General features: G+C 39.9%; 1 protein-coding gene across 2 annotated transcripts in view; it reads right to left on the bottom strand.

Annotated features, from left to right (window-relative positions):
• Positions 1–1,281: 1,281 nt before the first annotated feature.
• sbf2 (SET binding factor 2) overlaps positions 1,282–18,334 on the bottom strand; it is a 92,824-nt gene continuing 75,771 nt past the window's right edge. Inside the window, exons 29-42 of one of the 2 annotated variants that reach the window (XM_023410833.2) lie at positions 17,581–17,664; positions 15,416–15,490; positions 14,141–14,319; positions 12,464–12,640; positions 11,936–12,037; positions 8,554–8,739; positions 7,386–7,512; positions 6,656–6,783; positions 4,762–4,986; positions 4,551–4,658; positions 4,220–4,410; positions 3,258–3,345; positions 3,039–3,170; positions 1,282–2,661 (exon numbers count right to left, since the gene is read on the bottom strand). In XM_023410833.2, the coding sequence (XP_023266601.1) occupies positions 2,563–2,661; positions 3,039–3,170; positions 3,258–3,345; positions 4,220–4,410; positions 4,551–4,658; positions 4,762–4,986; positions 6,656–6,783; positions 7,386–7,512; positions 8,554–8,739; positions 11,936–12,037; positions 12,464–12,640; positions 14,141–14,319; positions 15,416–15,490; positions 17,581–17,664 (1,901 nt within the window). In that variant the 3' untranslated portion in view covers positions 1,282–2,562. The remainder of the gene's footprint in view (positions 2,662–3,038; positions 3,171–3,257; positions 3,346–4,219; positions 4,411–4,550; positions 4,659–4,761; positions 4,987–6,655; positions 6,784–7,385; positions 7,513–8,553; positions 8,740–11,935; positions 12,038–12,463; positions 12,641–14,140; positions 14,320–15,415; positions 15,491–17,580; positions 17,665–18,334) is intronic. The other variant, XM_023410834.2, reaches the window with a different exon arrangement.

The raw sequence follows: 18,334 nt of genomic DNA on the forward strand, positions 1-18,334 counted from the left end.
AATCATCACAATATAGTAAGGCATAAAAACGTCATAAAAATGTCATAGTATAGTCAAGCATAAAAACAATAAAGTATAGTAAGGCATTAAAGGTCATAAAAATGTAATAGCAGAGGAAGTTATAAAAACTTTGTAAAAATGTTATAGTAAACTAAGGCATAAAAATTCATAAAAGTTTCATGGTGTATAAAGACATGTATTAAGACATAAAAACGGCACAGTATAGTAAACCATGAAAACATTATATTATATTATGTATAGTCAGTCAAAAACTGACAGTATAGTAAGTAAGCAATTTAGTTTTTGTTGTTAAATACAACACAGCAGCTGTGTTGAAGAAAAGAGGAAGTTGCCATTTCCTCTTTTTCTTCTTGGCACATCAGATGGCAGGTGGCAGCAGTGTGCAGTTGTAAATCAACCTGTGGGTAGTTATTCGGAGACACACAGTAGCAAGAAAACATATGTTAACTCTGTGGAATTCTGTTTTCTGTATTGATTGGTTATAAAATGTGATCTGATCTTTACAATTGCTCTGACAGAAACTGCTTCAGCTCAGGCATATTTTTATGATGTCTGGTGTGAGCGGCTGTCTTCAGGTCATTCCTCAGCATCTCTACTTAGTCATTCTGTAGTAGATTTGCTTTGATGTTTCCTGTCCTGCTGCATTACTTACTACGTAACTTCTATTGAGCTTCAACAGGTGGACAGCCAACCTGATATTATCCTGTAAGAGACCTTGATAAAGTGTATAATTAATTTCTCCCTCTATGATGTCGAGCTGTTCGGACCAACAGGCAGTGAAGCACCAAATCATCATCTACTTCACCTTTGTGATGTTTTCACGTTGGTATGCAGTGACCTTTTTACACCTCACATGTGCTGTGTGTTCTTCACTAACTTTTCAACCTGAGTTTCATCAGTTCATAAAACATTCTCCCAGTAGCATTAAAAAGTGTCAAGCTACTCTTTGGCAAACATTAGGGATGTCAGCACTGCTTTTTTTGGAGAGCAGTGGCTTTTGCTGTGGACACCTCGACTATTTATTAATTCGCATTTGGTAGACTCATGAACGGAGACAGTTAATCAGCTCCAATGATTCATTTAAGCCTATAGTTGTTACTCTGGCCTTGTTTTTATTTTAAAGTGTAAATCGTTGCAGCTCTAAATATAATACATATACACAACTCTCTGAAACCCTGACTACTTTCTGATGTGTGCGTTTTGTCATAATACTTTAACTTCAGTAAAGGATGATGTTCACAGAACACAGGAAGCGAGTAGTTTCAAGTATGTTTGATTTATTTCCAAAAAATTAGGGTCAACACCAAACATGGTACAAAGATACAGTAATGAAAAATGACATCTTTGAATAGTTTCATTTCTCTTTTTCTTTTTTAATGAAACTGTATAGGTTGCACGAACAGAGAACAGATATAATGAAGATCTCTGAAAACCACAGTGTCCTACTTGATATATTCATTTACGTCTTTAAAAGCCCTTAAGACACAGAGCCTGTCTGGACAATCTCAACAACAAAAACGAGTCTCCATTTTCAGAACAATGTTTCATCACAAACAGGGAACAGGCCACTCAGGTTTTTGAACCAGTAACGACACATAGAAAACAAAAAAAAAAGACTGGTTAATCACATTAGAACTGCGGTTAGAAAAGTATACTTATGTTCAGTACATACAGTATATAAAATGAAATGTCACACATGTATTTACAGAAAAAACATGTAGCCACCACACTTACAGTTACACTTTTAATAAAAAATAATAATTTACATTACATGAGACACGTGTTAACCACAAGTCAATAAACATTCAACAAAATAGAGAAAAAGTCACTTATTTAAATAGAAAAATGTCAGGTAACTCTTTTGAACTCACTGTGCAAATTCTGTTCATTTAGTCTTGTCATGAGGAAACGTCGTATGTACATTGTAAAGTAATGCCTTTAGCCTCGCTGTCTGCATCTGTTAGAAAATCTATATTTGATAAGGAGTGCATACTTTAGAGCTAAGTGCAAACAAATTGCTTCTTAATGTTGTGCATTAAAATCTCTGAGTTTTTGGTGGTTCACACATTTCTTTAAGCAGCAATAACCTTTCCTCATAGTAAAATATCTGATAGAAATTATTTTATAGGTTATTTTCTATATTTCCAAAGTCTAAAATTGAACCCACAGTTTGAATGGCCAGTGATATTGCTTTGATCTATTTACAGCTTAAGTAGGATAACAATTCCTCTGTAGTGCAGTCCCCTAAAACGTCAGCTTATCTTCACTTCATCCCTGTCGGAGGCACAGAATGAGGGAGCTGACAGCAGAGACGAACGTGTTCAACCGACTCCGACTGAAGCAGAGTGATGACAGCCTGATGAGCTGCTTAGTAACAGGCAGAGAGGCGGATGGACAGTACTCATCCTCCACTAACAGGCACTTTGTTCACTGTGGTCCCCAAATTTAAAGACATCTGAAAGCTGAGTTGAGCGGTTGTGTCATGTCTCTGCTCTCAGCCACCTGACGTTGCCTCTAATGTTCATGATACGACCTCAGTGTTCAGGCGTCAGAGATGCAGTTCTGGATCTTGTCCATCCACAGCTGAGCGCTGGGTGCGTCTGAAGCACAGAAGTTGTAGACTCGCTTGCTGGTCTTCAGCTAGAGGGGTATCAGATAACAAGGGTTAAATGTGGACCCAAGGGATAGAAAAGGGCAACAATAACAGAAAAGGACAACCACCAATGTCACAAGTACATGTTTGTATGTCATTATTAATTTGCTAAACCTGTTTCTATTGCATTTTGTTGTTGTTTTTTGTGATATTTAGAATTTTTTCCTATTTCAAGTGTTTCCACTTTTTTTAAATGCAAAAAACTGAAAATGCGCAGACAATCAGGTGGATAGAAATGGACATCATCTTTATCTGTCAGGTCTATTTTTGCCGAAGCAGCCACAATTTTCTTTCTACTAATATACAGAGATTAGATAGTATCCTGTGTGAAGTCATTTAAACCAGTCTGCTGATGTGCACTCACGTCAAAGAAAGCCTTTTCACTGATGTGTTTGGGAGCTCCTATAGTCGGTGCAGCGATCGCCACAGACTCCACCTCTGCCAGATCGATGTGGCCTCTGCAGTTGGTGTCCTCCCCAGTGTCATAGTACCTCAGCTGTGAAGACATGAACGTTACGTTAACCTGCAGCCGGTCACTCGGGTGAAGCTTTAGTGTTTCTTAAGTGCGACGCAGCTTGCTCACCTGGTGTTTTGTAATGTCTAATACAAACCAGCGAGGTTTCCAGCCTTTCAGCAGCGCTCCACGTTTATACAGGATCCCCTCGTAAGACCTAAACAATAACACACTGTGAGATCCAAGTGCATTTAGACTGGATGTAATGTCTCTGAACCTTCTGGAATACAGATGATGGTGTTAAACTACAGTGAGCGTGAACAGTATCCCTAATATCAATATCCCTAATCTTTTTTGTTTGTTTATGTGGAGCCTTTCCGAAGCATTTGTTGCACAGAAGGCAGAGAGATGAAGTGAACAACACAAATACTGAGCGGCATGTTTCTCCATATGTTCAACACCAGCCCTGTTTGTACATTGTGTTCCCAGTGTGTAAAGAGGCCAAAAATGGGTATTTGCTCTGTGAGAGTAAAGATCAGGGGGTCTCTCCTAGAGGTTTCAACTCTCATATTTCAACTTAGTCAAAGTTTTCAGTTATGTCCAACTTATGTTTCTGTCTCAGTAATTTAACTGCGTTGTAGAACAGTGAACATCTGGTAATATAGGTTATATGATCCATCAGTGATTTATCATATAGATACAATGATGGTTAACATTGAGTTACAAGCGTGTTTCTAATGCACCAACATCATCTGTTAAGACATTATTTGGAATGAAAAATGTGATTAGCACGTGGAAGAAAGTAAAAAAAATAATTTACATGAAGTAGATTTTAATCACCGTTTGTCCAACTCAGTGGAAAATATCCAGATATTTGAGCCAAGAGACTGTACTTTAACCTCTCAGTAATTGTAAAATTACACACCCAGAGTTTAACAGAGTACAGACAATCCTCACAAACATGACACACAGCATACCACAGCACTGACTCATCTTCCAAAACTGGACTGGCCCCTCAGCAGCAGCAGTTTGTAAGTGAATCAAATGTGGACTTCATATTTTTTTCGGGACTCAGGAAGTTCACGACCCACCTGTTTTCCTCGCTCTTGGGGGTGAACTGGTTGTAGAGTGTTGCAGCGCGGCGGTTGATACCGTTGGCTGTGGCTGTGCTGCGATCCTCGCCCAGTGCGCTGTCTGGCAGGTGCAGCATGGAGCGCCGCTGGAAGGCCTGCAAGCTGGACGTGGGAATGAGGCCTGAGATGGACATCGATTGTTTATGGAGCTGCAAACGCACAAGACAACAAAGTATGAGTGGGAAAAATACACACAAAGGAACAGTTTTTACACAAATGCACAACTGAGATTTGAGACTATTCCTGTGTTTTTTTTAATGTAACATCATCTCTCTCCTTTTACACGCACATTTCCTTCTTGCTTGAAATCTTCCTGAATGCTGATCCTGACTCTCTCCAGAGTTGTCTGCCATTTCTCAGGTGCCTGGTTGAGCTCACCCTCCAGCTTCTCGATGTCCTGCAGCACCAGTAACGAACAGGGAAGATGACAGATGTGACATATGATACAAGAACAAAACAGGATGAAACTAAAGATGATAGCTTTGGTAGCAAACTCTTACAGCGAGGAGTTTGGTGATGGCGTCAGGCTGGGCGCGGCTCACACTGCTGTAACACGGCCAAACAATCCTCCTCTTACTGTTGGAGATGGTGTCTGCCTCCTCTGAGCTCTCCAACCTCACAGCCATCATGCGCCAGTCGTAACATGGCCCCGTAGACAGAGTCTCATCTGTGAAGAAGTCCCATTTCTTCAGGCTGGGGATGCTGATCAAAGGCTTCAGGATCACCTACGACAGAAAGGTTTTAATGAGAATCAGATGTAGTCCTATGGTGTCCATTGTGCAAACTACTGAGGAAAAAGGTCATTTCTTAATGAGATTAAATAAAAAGATCACAATTTGTAATGGCCAAACAGTGTGAAATATCAGGCTGTATGGTAAACAAGCTCCTCTCATTGATTTCCACACAGCTGAAATATAACAGGAAACATGAGGCATCATCAACATTCAGGGCCCGTTCATTCCTCAAAACAAGACTTATATCAGTGACAGGGAACTTCTGTCTGTCAGAAAACAGCAAGAACACGGAGACACTCAAAATGATTACAAAACTAAATAACTGCAATCATACAATAAAGACAAAACTCCAGAGACTAAACTTCATCTGCTGAGTTTGATATAGTATTTCTGCAACTGTACTTTGGTCAAAGATTTTGATTCTTTATTAACCAATAAAAAAACTGAAACAGCAGAAATTTGAAGAAGTAGAAGAAAAAAAAAAAAAAAACAAGCAGAAGTCCAAGTTCTTCTATCTTAAATCATAGAAGATAAAAAGCCCACATTGCATAGGCTGGAGGACAAAAAGTACCCACACATATCTGCTCAGGCAAACTTTTTAACCATCGTTAAAATGTTTATCTATTTTCAGTCACCACAGAGTGCTTGGAATTTCTCAGTAATACTGCTAGGCTTCTCTTTTTAGTCAGCTAATTTTATCTGCTGCCCTTACTTCAGCAAAAGCACTAATACCAAAATACTCTGTTACAAGTAAAAGTCCTGCTTTGAAAATGTTACTTAAATAAAAATATGCAAGTATTAATTTAAAGTAGATATACTTAATTACATTTCACCACTGAATAACAGTGATATACTATAATATACAATATATATAATATATATACAAAAGTATTTACTTTGATGAGGAGCAAAAATAATTATCTTGTCTAGTCAGCGCACGCTCTAAAAGCTGCTTGACCTTGAAGAAAGTGTTGCAGCCCACACAGACAAACAGATAATGCAGCTTCCTTTAGTGAGACTAAAGTTAAAATGATCTCACTGTGTCATTATGAAACCTTGACACGTATTTAGCAGCTATTTGGGTCATGACTTTCTCAATTAAACTTTGAAGCCCATTTTATCAATATTTTAAGCTCTGAAGCAACTTGTCCCATCAGCCTGAAGGTAACATTAGCTCTATGAGAGCTGAACAGACTGGGGTTGGGTTGTGTGGGTTCACTATTATGGTATCGCGACACAAAGTCATGGACGTTTGTATCATGGTTTTGTTCTTGATATCAGAACAGTTACAATGGTGATAATAGTCGGTTGCCAAGCGCTTCGGCCATCGTTGCATTTAGAAGACGAGGGATTAGAATACGCCCTTGGATCAGTGCTACTTCTTCAGCCACTCATGCTGAACTGGAGGCATGAGTGGATGCTATAGTGAGTGACTCGCTATCGCAAAGTAGTAGTTGCCAACGTTGGCTATGTAGAGCTACCAAAACTTAAATATAGCACTTTTTTAACAACATTTTTAGAATACTTTATATGATAGCATGAGAGGAAAGTCAGCAGGCAGTGATTAGTTGAACCACACCATTGCTCCTCAGTGCGGCAGCTGCATGACTCAGCTGTGGCTGTCAGGACACAGGTCAGACAGGCGGTTAGAAACACTCACTTCACTCTCTGAGGGGCTGTACAGATAGTTGAAGAAGATGGGACTCCTCCTGTGCATCCTGTTGATGCACTCCCAGATACAGATGCCTCTCCGGGCCTGCTTATCACCCTTGTCATCAAATAACAAGCCTGTGACAAACACAGAGGAGAAGCTGTTGAGCACATGGGCAAGTTAATCTTGTTTCAGCTGATGCAACCCGCCAGTCAAAAAAAGTTTTAATTCAACAAAGGTGTTTGTGTTATGTTATTGGATACAAGAGAAAGTTTTGGCTTGCTGTCGGGGTTCATCACTGGAGAACTACAGTACATAAACACAGAATTTAAGCACAGACATCTCCCCTCATAATTTCCACACATCTTTTCTTATTGCTCTGCTTTGCAAACTTAGCATCACTCATCAATTATCTGTCCAGGTACAAGTATATTCAGATTATTTTTCACTTCAAATTGGTTTCAGATAATACATTACACCAAACATGTTTGTTTATAGTCTATGTTTATAGTATATGTGTTGCATTCCTTCATCTTGTTCCTTACATGGACATTTAAAAAGAAAAGGGAGAAAGAAGCAATGGTAAAGTATTAATTCTGTTACATTATTCTCTGATTATATGAAAGTAACATATAGCCAGTTGTAGTGCAGCAGTTCCACAGTAAGAGGAAGTATTAAAAATGTAATAAAAAAAATAAAAAAAATCCCCCTGGGGATTTAGCTTGCAAAGGACACTTACCATGTTCCAAGCGCTCATAGTCTGAGTCCAACAGGAAGTTCTTGAAGCGGTTAGAGATGTGATGATAGGCCAGGAACTTCAGATAATACTGATTAAACTCAAACTCCAGAGGATGTTGCTCCAAAATCTGCAAAGACATGAAAAGAGAGATAAAGATAGTTGAAGACAGAGAGAAAAGGTCAGTGTGTGTGTGACAGCTGGATCATGTCCTTGTTTTGTGGCTTCATATCCCTCAACTGCAGAAATGACCAATTAGAAACAGGAAAGAACCTCTCCTGTGCTTTCCGGGGCAAAGGTTGGTGATATCATCACCGCCAGACACAATCCAGACTGAGCCAGGAGGACTACAGCTCCATTGTTCCCATCCAGTGGTGTGAGGTGGCCAATGAGAGAGAAGAAGTGTTGAATATTTGAGGCCACCTGGGCCTATTGGAAAAAACAACAGCTGTTTTGGAGATGAGGCACTTCTATTTTCAGCTTTTGTCCGAATCCTCTCTCCCCCCTGTTTATAGCTCTCCAGACCCCAGGACCCCCGCCAAACTGTCTTAGCTGCCAAGCTAACAGTTTAAAAAGACAAATGCAGAAACTATGTGTTGATGTAAGTGTATGGGAGTGGGTCTCTACAACCCCAGGAGACACAAAAAACCCCAAAACATCCTCTAAAGTTAGCATTTCAGAGCGGACACAGTTTTCTGGACCTCAGCTGTATGAGCTTCATTCTTAACCCCCCCACCCCCCAGCGAAATCCTGAAGCACACCCAAGCCTTCCTAGAGACTCTCAATCCCCAGAACTGCAATTTTCCACATGCAGCTCTAAACACGCACTGAATTGCAAAGGGATGCTGAAACACATGAGTGCAGACAGCTCAACGCTGATCACTGGGTTCACGGACCATCTGGGCAGCAGCTTCCCTGCACACTCTGCTGCAAAACACTGTTGAAATTACATATCCAGCATTAGGAAGTGCAAAACTAAACCAAATGTATGGATAATGACAGCTGAATTTCTCGCCTTCTTCACCCTCTCGCCTGTTTGCTTTTGAGGAATGTGATGAGCTCAGGAAGAAAGTATGAATGACGTTCAGTTGTGGAGGGATATTGTAAGGGCAGAGTTACTTAAGTGCACAAAGCACCTGTGGAAGTGAGGATCAGTGGGGGTAAACCTCACCTGGTGCACACAGTCCAGGAACTGCATGAAGATGGGTGTAAAGCCGCTCCCCTGGCTGCTAGGACTCAAGTTGCTCCGCTGGCTGAACTTGTGGCCGAAAGACAGCCATTCCTTCTCCAGCAGCACCTGAAAACCCTCCAGGGTTCGGTAGAAAGGATCACTCAGCAGCTGCACCAAAGACACCACCTGCAGAGGGAAAGAGAAAAGGTGAGAGAAAACAAAAGACAGAAAATGAGGATGAGATTTCTCACAGTTTCACACGGGAGTCAGTCGGGATCAAACACAAGAAACTTATCTGCAGTACTAAGATCATCCATTAACAAAGAAAAGATCATTTTGTTCTGTATGTTTCTCCTGGATTGTGGTGTGTGTTTTCTTAAGTACTTTGGCGAAACAACAAAACTCCAACGTATACTATTAAAGTTTGGTTTATATGAAAACACTTGGCTCCAAATTGTTCAGGACATATATTTGATTAAGAAGTTTACCTGTGTTTAGAGAGTTAAAGGAAATATATTTGACAAACAATGGGAATAGGGGAAATTAATCATTTATATTAAATAAGGACAAAAAAAACTAACTGTTTAAATATGGAATAACTGCAATGTGTGTATTAATGTCCATGTGACTCATGACAACCTTTTATGTTATCTAATGTTTTATTTGTATAACTGTCATGTTGCCAGATTTGAAAACCCAATAAAAATGTCAGTATTAGCTAGAATTACTGCCTCTTGGTTGTATGAAATATGAAAAATATGGCCACCATCTCCCCTTCCAGAGTTACAGCATTGAATAATGGCCAGAAGTGTTTTTGAAGGGCATTATGATATCATTGACAATTTAGTTATATTTGGTCTACATGACCCAGAGTTATTAAATTTTATATTATGCATTAGTCATTACATTTTTCAGTACTTCCCGGCAGTATACGACAATAATTCCTAGTGATATAACAAATAAAATTTACGCGATCTGGACCAGTAGTGACAGCGTTTGCTGTATCTGTGGTTGGAATGTATTCAAACCCATCAATAACTCACTATCACTGATTGAACTTGATATCGCTTATTATGTTAAATACACAGTTGAAAAACCCTCATATTTTGGAGATTAAGCTGTTAAATCATTTTACCACTAGAGGACAAGGAAAGTGGAAACTGTTCCACTACCAGTGTGAAGGATTTTTTTTTTCTCTTCTGACAACACAATGTTAAACTGATCATCTGCTATCAATAACATTTATATAACATTGTAGCGAAGTCTTCAGGCACACTTGAGCTCACTCCACAAAACACCAGTTGAGAACCACTTGTCTACACATATAATATCCTTGGCCAGCTTCACTGCCCGTGTCTCCTCCAACACAACTAATGAGCCCTGACGCGTGTGGAATGAGCGGGAAAAACAGTTCATGGTTTCCCCATGGGGTTTACAAGAACATCCAGCCCTGAGTGGTAGAGAAAGCACCCTGGGCCCCGGCACTGAAATAAACCCCTAAGATTATTGTGAGACTACAGCAGACTGAGGAGTGGATTTAAGAAAGAGGGCAAAGCATGAGAGAGCAGAATGAGGATATGAGAGAGCGGCAGAGGGTTAGATGAGAAATAGAAACATAAAACAGGGTTTAAAAAGAAAGCAAGACAGTTCTGCATCCTGTCTGCTGGGTGTCTATGGTCCATGGACAGAGGCTGGAGAGCCAGAGCATATGGAGCCCATTTGCCTGTGTGGGTCGATCAGGACGTGGCGTGATGGAATTGGTGGCCCGTGGAGAGAGATGCTCCAGGCCGAACACGTGCCTGGCATAAGAGATCCACAAAGTGTGCTTTTAAACAGCAGCCCAGGGCTTTACCAACCCTATAAACACATTTGAAGGACAGGCGCTTGCAACACAAACATGTGCACTTTAACAGGTCAACATGGAAAATATGAGCTCAGAGAGCAAACATGCGATGAAATACTGAGTGAATCAGCAAACGGATACTGAAAATTGATCAGGATTGAACCAGACTTTCTGTTTACATGCCTAAAAATCAGAACCATGAACTTTCATGATTGAAATCAGCAGATATCAGTGACATATGGCTTCAAGACTTCAGACCTTTTCATTATCTATCTCTGCATAATCGTGTCAACAGTGACAAGTGATTAGAAGATGAGAAAGTGTGGCAGAGCGAGCCAGATTTATGATTCACACATGGCCCATTCAGAAGTGCAGTCTGAATGGATGCCACGAGTGTCTGTGGAGAATCTTCAATAAACTTTGTCGTCAACATTGAAAAATCACATTTAAACTATTATAAGTTACTTGTTTCTGCTTTAAATCTCTATAAATGACAAGAATGGAGGGCAACAAGACAGCTCTCTTAACATAAACACCAAACAGTTTGGCCAGAAGTAAAGCATTGTTTATCAGAGGTATAACATTTGTGTGGCTGCATCTGGATCCTTTTTTATATCTTTTTGTTTTTATAAATTAACCAATTAGTTTGTTTCTTGTTGTCTTTGCTTGGCATTTTATTTATTACATTTATTTGCTCAGCTGTAGTGAAGTGAAGTGTTTTTAACATGAAAAAAAGTAAAAAAAAAAATAAAAAAAAAACCTGTCATGATAAAAACAAATGTTTTATGGACAGCCAACTGTTTTCTGTCAGTAATTCATCTTCAACAAGTGAATCTCTTGTCGCATTTTACAATTACAGTTTGTAGCCAGTGCCCAGTTACGCTTTCATTAAAATGTTTCAAGGTTATTTTTGAAATTTTGGCAAAATACAATGTGAATCAGTGCTTATTCCATCAACTACATTTTTTCCAAAATTCAGGTGGCATCCATCACAGCATTTTATTGCTGCTTCCCACTAAGGATGGCACTTGTGTGTGTTTTGTAATGAATTAATTTGTCTCTTTTGATCCGTGTGTTCCCTGTAGTGTTTTTATCAGCTGTTATGATTACAAAGAGGTGGTGTGAAATATAACAAGGACCCCATCTGGACACAACCCCAATCTGCACCAGGAAGTTGTACTTATATACACTTACCCACCCCCCTTCTTCTTATTCCTCCATTTTATGGGCTTTTAGGTGCAGTGGAGGCATATAATGGTGAGTGGCTGCACAAAAGGAATAATTTGTCTATTCTAGTCTCCATCACCATTTACCGCACCCGATTTTCTTATTTTGTTATGCCCACATTCCCACTTCTGTGTTTTGTAATATATCATCTTAGTATTAATATTCTGTCATTTCTATACAGAAAATCAAAATCTGTAGCAGCTTGATGGAAAAGAACCTAAAGACAAACTCTGCACCTCTCTGTTTTTCCTAGATATTGTGCCCCTTACTTGTGTGTTAATTCATAAAAGGTATTTGTGCATTTTTTCTCACTTGTGTAGTAATGTCCCAGCCATCCTCCAGGCTGAGGAGAACAGATGAGCCGCTATCCAGAAGCTCCACCAGAAACAGTGCCAGCTGCAGGATCTTGTGAATCTGTGGGAGACGAGAATATGTGCATGTGAACATACACACACACACACACGCACACACACACGCGTGCACAGCACACACAAATTAATCCTCTTTGTGCATACAGTATCATGTTTGTCACTGCTTGGTGCCTATAAAGGGTTTCCCACAGATAATACTTTTCGACAGTGTATAATATGTTCAATGTAAGGACAAAGGCTGCAGAGGGTCAATCAGATAACCAGCATGATAAGAGCTCTGCTGCTATCCCATCGTTGTGAATCTGTTTCCCTTGGGAAACTGGCTTCAGAGTGGATTTATCCATTATGTGAATCTGATACACAGGATGAGCAGGAAGAGTGGACTGCTGGGTCGTTCTCACACACTAAAAAGCTGACTCTGAGTCACTGCGAAGGAGAAATACAGTGTTGTTTGTGTGTGTTTTGTCACCTGCAGGATCCATTCAGAGTCTTCCAAGGCTTTAAGGAAGGAGTCCTCCGAGTCGGACGAAGTGGCACTAGGAGCGCAAGCCCTCAGCAGCTTTTTAAGTGCAGCTTTCACCTGCCGCGTGTCTGCAAACTCCACTGGCACCAGTTCACAGTTCAGAGAGGAGTCCACTCTGAGACCCTGTCAAAACAGAGAGCCAGCAGTGGATGAGACAAATCTTTTAAACATTAATACCGCTCCAGTTGTATGCCTCCGCCAACCAGCAAAGTTACAAGAAATGTAGTCATCAATATGATACTTTTGCAGAATATTATGATGTCACAGTGAAGTTGACCTTTCACCATTTGGATATAAAATGTCATCACCTCATCATTTGTGAGGTCCCAATGACCTTTGACCCCCAAATTCTAATCAGCTCATCCAAAGTGAACGTTTGAAGAAATTCCCTCGAGGCGTTACTGAGATATCGCATTCCAGTGGCATTTAAGTTTGTTTTGTTTTTTTTGATCAAAATCCGCTTGAAGGAATGTGGATCGTAACCATCGACTCGGGACACTGTGGATAAAACACTGTGCAAAGTACAACTGATGTGTAACAACTGCCTTAGTGGCAATGATGAAAATGCTTTTGGAAAACTGCACACTCAGATACTCCTACTCACACTACTTCCAGTACACTAAGTGACACAGTAGTGACTCAGTTTACCACTTATTTTACTGATATGATTTTATGTACTAGCACACTGAGAAAACTGAACTTAAAACTAAGCCACTTTATGGCTGTTGATATGTGATTATTAAAATATATAAGGTAACTTAATGAGTTACTACACATTTGTTTGCATATAACTTTAAACACAAACATAATCAATCATCAGATATGGAAATGCATGCATGTATTATGTGGAATAAATTACAACTTATTATGTATTAAATATACAGACCTGATGCCACACGTTGGAGCATTTTAAATTTCTTAATTTCTTCACAGTTGTATTCTAAAACAACCCAATTATTCCTCAATAGAAAGTGTCCTTAACACACCAGTAAAATAGCTTTTTGTAATACAATAGTGTTGTTTTACTTCGCTTGGTGCTAGTATGGATTCTGAACTTCACACATATTGTGATGTCCAAGTCCCACTAACCAATCTGTTGCTATCAAATACATCAGCTCTACCATAAATTCTACCTTTAGTTTATGTTTCATTTTTGCTGACATAATTGGAAATGTGTAGATTCACGTTTATGTTTATTACTGCATATATTATTATTATTACTTATAGCTAAAGGTCAAGTCAAGTCAAGTCAATTTTTATTTGTATAGCGCCAGTTCACAACATACGTTATCTCAAGGCACTTTCCAAATAGAGCAGGTCTAGACCTCCTCTTTATAATATTATTATAAAGAGTCCAGAACAACACCATCACTAACTATAACTGCAAAAACATGCAACTGAATTAGCATCTCAATGACAGTGCCAAAAAATTATTATAACATTATTATAATGTTATGAACAATATGGGCGTCATAAAAGTTTACTTTATAGCAGAAGAGTTGCATTGGATTGAAACTTATTATGCAGGTGTCCCCTTAAGGCACAATTACAACAGCATACTTAAAAAAATCCATGATAAAATATCCTCTCAGCCAACAGAGAGCAGCTTTATTTCATTCTCACCCTTAAATGTGACTTTTCTCCAAAGATGTAGAGGGCAGCTTGGTGTTTGAGGAGCTGAGCCTGCAGACTGGTGCTCACTGCAGGGGGCGCCAGATCCTTCCCTGCTAGTCTGGCGCCCACGTCTACTGCCAGTGGGTGCTGGCTGAGTCTGCTGCTGGAGCGCAGGCTGGCCCACATGCCTGCAAACACATAGATGCAAACAAAAGTCACACACACGCAGGAGCCGGCCTGTTCAAATGCCACTGATGTACACATGCTGTCAAACAATCTAAGACTGAATGATGAACAACACATGACATGCGGACTACGTTTACATGCACAGCAGTACACCAGGGATTATGTAAACACCTTCATTCTTTCAGTCCACCAACAAAGCAGTCCCCTCTGTGAATCGGGTGTGTTGAGATATTAGAAGCAGAAGTTGTTGGAATTTTTTAGCAAGTCAACAAGTCTAGAAGCAATTTCTCTGAAAACCAGCATGCAATACCATCCAAACAGCATAAATCACTGTCAGGAAGGACATGATTTTTCACAATCATTGCCTCAACCCTTTTGAATTGAACTTGTGTGGTTGTCAAACTGCAACTAATGTCAGCTTTTACAAACAGGGCAGTTATAGAAGAGCCTCTGACCAAATGGACTCAAATACAATTGATATCTTGAAATCCTTGGGAGTCATAACTCCGGTATATACTGAAATTGGATCAGTTTCAAAAGCTGTTGCTAATACGTTTCACAGATATGATCAACAATGTAACTGTTTACACCTTACACCACACCTGATGGTATTATGAACCTGTCATCATAAGTCATCACACACTCATTTGAAATGAATCCTTTTGAGTCACATTTACAGAATACTCAAGCTGTTTTCATTATATTAAAGACCACGACGTGAGGAGCCACACTGTGTGTGATTCATGACTTGTCTGCCATGACAAACAGCTTTGTTTCCTCCTCAATCTGAACCTGGCTCTCAACTGACTACAGTTAGCCCTGCTGTGCCAACACATTAACAATGGAAACAGCCACATTAGAGCAGCCACTTTGGTTTGTGAAAAACCACGGCTCCCAGAAGAGCTCCCACAAAGTCAGCAATGATTAGTACAAGGTCTTTGTAAGGGGTTTGCAGCACGGTGCGGTGTAGTCGTGACTTGGTTAGTGAGCACTTGTGTAGGTTAGCAAGAGGAAAAAGGATGAGTCTTGGAGTATGTGTTAGAAAGAAGAGGAGCACTATAAGAGGACTGGTCGTGGAAAGAGACAGTTTAACTATACCTTGATGGTGGATTCTCTCCTTACTGGCAGGTTTTTGGTTTGAGTGAGTGAATAGTTTATCTCTGTACTGAAGCACTGGGGGTGGTTTTGTACAAGAAGTAGAGAGAGGATGAGGACAGAGAGAGGGGCAATGAAAAAAATAAATCATGTCAACATCATAGGGACATCACCACCTACCTTACTAGCCACTTCAGACCACAGAAAAAGTCATGCAAATGCAGAGTTATACAGATGAGGGTCAAAGATTGGACTAGTCCACAATTCAAGAGAATGATTGTCACAGCATGCATGAATATGTTTGTCCATGACTATGAGTGATGGTGTGAAGACAAAGAGCCAGATTGCACCACCCTGCACCAGGCTGGAGTCACAGCATGCTTATCAATTGTTCTATCCTTAGGTGGAGACATGTGAACAGACGTTGACTGTATTACTAGAGTTGGACTTTGTTACTCTGTAGCTGTAGTTGTTCTTTTCCTTTCTTTCTTCTTCAGATTTTCAACGTATTTAAGCTGCGCCCTCTCTAAACATGCGAGTACAGGGAGTATCGGTCTGTTTTTCCACCATGGGATCTTTTTGAGCCGGCATGGTGACCAGGACACCAGATACCCCCTTAGAAATCAGGAGGAAGATACATTTAAGATGCAGTGGGGGAATGAAGGGACGAGGGAAGAGAGTTGGGTCCGGACAACAGAGACTGATGTTGAAGAGCGTATCTCTTTTCTATCGTCATCGGCAACATCAGATCACTGGACAATTAGGATGGACAAGCTAGCGGCCCTAATGAGGAATCAGATGGACTTTGGTGAGTGTAGTTATGTGTTTCAAAGAGACACGGCTACAGGAAGATACTCTGGATCATATCGCTACCATTGACAGCTCAGGCGGACACAATGGAGCATTGCTACAGCCTAAGACATTAAACTGTTAGCCATGGGGCTATGTCCATACTACATCCCCAGGGAATTTCTCTCTTCATCTTCATTTGTAACACATTCCAGGTAAATATGATTCAAAAAGAAACACTCATGTTACAAATAATTTAAAGGGGGGTGTCATCCTTTTGACAGTATTTGACAGAGTCAATTTAAGAAATGGTTTCAGCTTTGACCTTCATCTGAACCAGTGACTGGCTTCCTCAAAGACTTTCACATTCCAATTTACACAGTCAAGATGTGTCATCTTAACAGGTCATTAGGTTTCTTATCTGGGAGATTACATTTGCTGTAATGCTCATTTGCCGGGAACACTACAGGTTACAATTACAAAAGGTTAATGTGGCTGTCACAAGATCTAAATCTGTAAACTTCATATAAAAAATAGATTTTTGATAAAGTGTATATTGTACACATGTACAGCTATACAGTAAGCTACAGATTGTCACACAGACAAACCACCATGTACAAATTGTGCTGTATTTAGAGTTTTTTTTTTTTTGTCACTCTTTCTCGCCAATACTAAAACAATTCGTGTACTGTATGCCTATGATTACCATTATTTTTTTCAAAACAATCATTATATTCATGGTATTATAACTGCAGAAATAACATTCTGCATCTTCATCTTTCATGTATTATAGATTAAGTTCTATATTAACAAAATTAATATCACTATTAACATTTGCCATTTAATTTGGACATTAAGTAATCTTGGCCTATACAGTTGGTTATGGCTCACACATTTTCAAAGTAAAATCAAACAATATCTATCTTTTACAAGAAGAAAACTCTTTCACTACTATCTGGGAAAGAAACTCCTCCCTTCAGGATGTCTGTAATTTAATTGCATACTTTTGTCTTCTGAGGTTCTCCATCTGAAGTTGTGTGATTTTAGCACCTTAACGGCTGTGGTGACACATTCATTCACATTTCTAAAATGGGTTTTATAACAGGAGAAAAATGAGGGAATATGTGACCAAGATGGACAAAAGAGAAAGGGGAAGAAAATCTGGAAAACCAGGAGCGCTGGCAAAAACAATTCACAGCCTCGATAAAGTACTGTGATTAAATGTATAGATCCGCCATGTAACCTTTCCCTGAAGTGACTGGATGATGTTAAAACATTCATTACTGTAGTCTATAGATGACAGTACTGGTATATTATATTTTACCAGGCAGTAGGAGGACACATGCTGTGTTGAGTAGGAAACAGAGGAAAACACTCACCTCCTCTGGTAAAGCTGTTTGAGAATGGGATGTCTAAATGGACAGGAGCCATCTTTGGTATCCTGGATGTCCTCCTTTCACTGCCTGAAGACAAAACATTCACGGGGGTGTCAGAGGAGATGGATGGGCTGGACAGTGACCCCAGGTTGTCCTGTGATTCTTACATAACCCTTTATTGTACAAATTTCCTTCCAAGTATTCAGATACAGTATTTCTTCCGTGGAGTCTCTCCCTCTCTCTCTCCGTCACGCACGCACGCACGCACGCACGCGCGCGTGCGCGCGCGCGCGCACACACACACACACACACACACACACACACACACACACACACACACACAAACACAAACACACACACACACACTTAAAGATAAGTAGGTGAAAAATAACTGCTGACCAGAGCAAACAAAAAAGGAAAAACAACAATTCCATTGAAAATACAGAGCTGGAGTGAACAAAAATAAAACTGAAGAGTGCAAATCTGCAGTTTTTCTCTTTATCAGAAGAAATGAACTCTACATGGCCCCTTGTCCTTTGCAAACAAACTAAGTTTTTCCCACGGCAGAGCCAAGGCCATCACACAGCAAATTCAGGTCAGGTAGGAGCATGGGAGTCAGGTGACGTAGATTTGGTTTGAAGGAACTAAATTCCCATAGTAAACCTCACAGGCACTTGTTAGTGACTCCCTGCAGACTCTGCAGAAAGTTATGTTTTTGATATTATATGAAGTTATGATTAGTCTCATGATGTGTTAT

The sequence above is a fragment of the Seriola lalandi genome, unplaced genomic scaffold (assembly GCF_002814215.2).
Source record: "Seriola lalandi dorsalis isolate HSWRI2012SDOR001 ecotype SW California unplaced genomic scaffold, Sedor1 jcf7180002054440, whole genome shotgun sequence".
In the NCBI taxonomy this organism is placed as follows: Eukaryota; Metazoa; Chordata; class Actinopteri; order Carangiformes; family Carangidae; genus Seriola; species Seriola lalandi.